This window comes from Microtus ochrogaster, chromosome 16 (genome assembly GCF_000317375.1).
Source record: "Microtus ochrogaster isolate Prairie Vole_2 chromosome 16, MicOch1.0, whole genome shotgun sequence".
NCBI lineage: Eukaryota > Metazoa > Chordata > Mammalia > Rodentia > Cricetidae > Microtus > Microtus ochrogaster.
In genome coordinates this window covers 28,496,574-28,499,717 of record NC_022018.1, presented here as the reverse complement: position 1 = coordinate 28,499,717, position 3,144 = coordinate 28,496,574, and the positions used below count along the sequence as shown (strand labels likewise).

At 45.7% G+C, this 3,144-nt stretch overlaps 1 protein-coding gene across 7 annotated transcripts in view; it reads left to right on the top strand.

The window, feature by feature from the left end:
• Positions 1-3,144, top strand: part of Pfkfb3 (6-phosphofructo-2-kinase/fructose-2,6-biphosphatase 3) — an 85,580-nt gene that overhangs the window by 69,906 nt on the left and 12,530 nt on the right. For all 7 annotated transcript variants that reach the window (XM_026783000.1, XM_026782998.1, XM_005354890.3 and 4 more), the window contains exons 6-7: positions 314-370; positions 2,521-2,645. In XM_026783000.1, the coding sequence (XP_026638801.1) occupies positions 314-370; positions 2,521-2,645 (182 nt within the window). The remainder of the gene's footprint in view (positions 1-313; positions 371-2,520; positions 2,646-3,144) is intronic.

The window sequence follows — 3,144 nt, the reverse complement described above, 5'->3', positions numbered from 1 at the left end:
CCCCCCCCCCCTTTTACTGATTTACTGGTCCTCTTCTGCTTCCCAAATAGCCCCTTGGATTCTGCTTTCAGGGGACATATATTCCATGCCTATTGTTCCTCACCCCTCCCTTTAGTCTTCTGTCATGATACCACCCCCCCACATTTAAATCTAAGTTTTGCGTATAGATGGCGGCATGAGTCTGAGTCTGGCTTACTTTGCATCTCCCCAGTCCCATCCTTTTCCTGTTGTTTTCCTTTCTTGTGGCACAGTGACATCCAGGTTGCCCTTTCGTGGGTTGTTTTTACATGTCTGCCTTGCTTCCTCCCTCCAGGTATTTTTCATTGAGTCCATATGTGACGACCCTACTGTTGTGGCCTCCAACATCATGGTAAGATAATTAGGAAGCCCTGTTTGTATATTGTCATTATACTGAGAGGCCATTTGCAGTCTTGGTCAGGGACTGGACAGTTTTGTGTGTGCATGTGTGTGCGCCCACATTCGTGGATGTGTATGCATGGTGGAGTGGGCACACATATCATAGTAAGAATGTAGCCATCTGAGCCACTCCACGAACTCACAACTTCTTATGTTTTTAGATCATTTCCTTTTCAACTTTATTGTTGTTGCTGTGTGTTTGAGGCAGGATTCCCACACTGTAGTCCAGGCTGTCCTGGACACTGTGTATCCCAGGCTGATCTTGGAATTCGAGGCTCCTGCACTGATCTTCCAGTGCTGGGATTATGGGTGTGAGCATCACTTCTGGTTTCCAGGTTAATCATATTGGAATAGGACATATTTAATAAGGAAGACAAGTTTTTCCATAGGTAGAGGAGGCAGGTGGTATGACTGCATATACATTTGCTTATTTATTTATTATTTGGGGATGAGATCTCACTGTGTAACCCAGGCTGGCCTTGAACTCAGGGCAGCCTGCTTCCTCTTTCCTGAGTTCTGAATTACAGGTGTGTACCACTGCCCAAGGTATAGGTGTACCTTGCCCAAAATATACCTTACCTTTAAAGGGATGCTACATATCTATAGCATCTTTCATTGGTCTTTTTCTTCAAGATGGTGGGAGTGTCTGCAAGCATTTCTAAGGATCAAGCTCACACTTCAGGAGGAGCAGGTCTGGAGGCTCAAAGCTTGAGGAAGGGCTGTGCTCACAGAGGGAGGGCTTCGCTGTTTTTCTTTGGTTTTGTTTTCCCCACTCTACTTGATAGTGAAGCTGGTGCAGCTGTGAAATCATTTTCCCCACGATGTCGTCACTCCCGTACTTAGGAGCTGTCTTAGTAGTAGCTTTCTATCCATTCACATAGCTGTTGGCCCTGATCCTCTGTGTTCAGAAAATCTTTCTCTGATTAAACCAAAAGTTTTGCAGATTAGGTTCAGGGCTTTGCAATCTATATTTATGTTTTTATTGTACAAAACACATAATATACAACTGACCTTTATAGCTATTTTTAGTGTGCCATTTGGCAGCATCAAATACATTCAGATTTTAGGCAACTGTGTTTGTGATGTTGGGCTGTTGGTAGGGTGCTTGTCTACCACATACGAAGCCATAAGGTCAGACACCTGCACTACATAAATTGGATATGGGAGTAACTACTTGGAATCTCAGCATTCAGGAGGTGGAGGCAGGAGGATCAGAAGTTCAAGACCATCCTTGGCTGCATAGTGCGTTTAAGGGAAACCTGGGGAACATAGGAGCTTGTCTCAAAGCAAACAGACAAAAGAAAACCAGAAGCAAAAATGCTGGGAATCTTCAGGCCTTTCCATCCCCCTATCTGCCTTCTAGTTGTGGAATCACAAGATTAAAAACAATTCTGAGGGCAGGCATGATGGTGCCTGTTTAAATAATTCCAGCACTTAATGGACAGAGAAAGGTAGGGGTTTTTAGGAATGTTTGAAGCCATCCAACTTCACATAGCAAGGTTCATCCCAGTCAGGGCTAGATAGTAAGACCCTGCCTCAAAAGACGAAAATCCATCAGAGTTTCCTTCCCATCTACCTGGGTTTCTCGGCATAATTGTCCAATTATAGGAGATTCCTTGTCCAAGAAAGGCAGCTCCAAAAAGGTAGAGGCACCAGGTCTAGTTAGGTGTCATCACAGAGACCAGCCCAGGAGGATGCTGCTTCTGTTGAGATGGTAGGAGAAACCTTGCCCAAGAGCAACACTTACTGTGCCTTTTCTAACCAAAGGCCTGCTCTTGGTGTGCCTCTGGGGTTCTGCTGAATTGAGGGCCAGGCTGACTCAGCTATTGGACTGACCTGTCTCAGTGTATGGTCCAAATGTGTCCCTTATGAGGTCTCTGTGGGTATCCCGTGTCTGTCCTTCACGGGCATCCTTCTTATGAAACCACAAGGCCATGAGTCAAACCTCCTGACCCACACTCTTTTTTTCCCTCTGAGACGCTGGGTAGGATAATCTTTATTCTGAGAATTTCTGGGCTTTTCCCGTTTGAAAGTCCACATCTGACTTAACTAAGCAGAAAGCCTTCCAGTATGATTCATCAGCTGCTCTTTGTGATGTTACAGGAAGTTAAAATCTCCAGCCCGGATTACAAAGACTGCAACTCGGCAGAAGCCATGGACGACTTCATGAAGAGAATCAATTGCTATGAAGCCAGTTACCAGCCTCTTGACCCTGATAAATATGACAGGTGATTTCCAGAGGCTGCCACCCTCAATTGTCCACAAGGGGCTTGAAATGTCTTCTTGAGGTTCCCATAGAACAGCTCCCAAATGTGTTTGTAAATTCTGAAAATGGCTTTTGGAGGGTCCCTGAGGCCCCGCCTTTTGGTGATGGAGCTATTGGCAGTTGTCGGCCGAAGGAGGGGGGGTCCCTCTTCTTTGGGGGCATGACTGTTAAGTTGTCCGTGACCCAGTGGATGGTGCATACAGGTCTGCACTGATAGTAAAACACGTGAGATGGGGACATTTAGAGGGACATAGTGGTGGATGGGCAGGTTCAGAGTAAGGGATAGCTCAGCAGTACTGCTTCTCCCCATGGCTGGAGTTCTGTTCCCAGCAGCCACATCAGGCAGCTCACAACCAATTGTAATTCCAGCTGCAGGGGGTCAGATGCCTCTGGCCTCCAGGTTCCTGCACTTATGCATGCACATATACATACATATATATATATATATATATATATATATA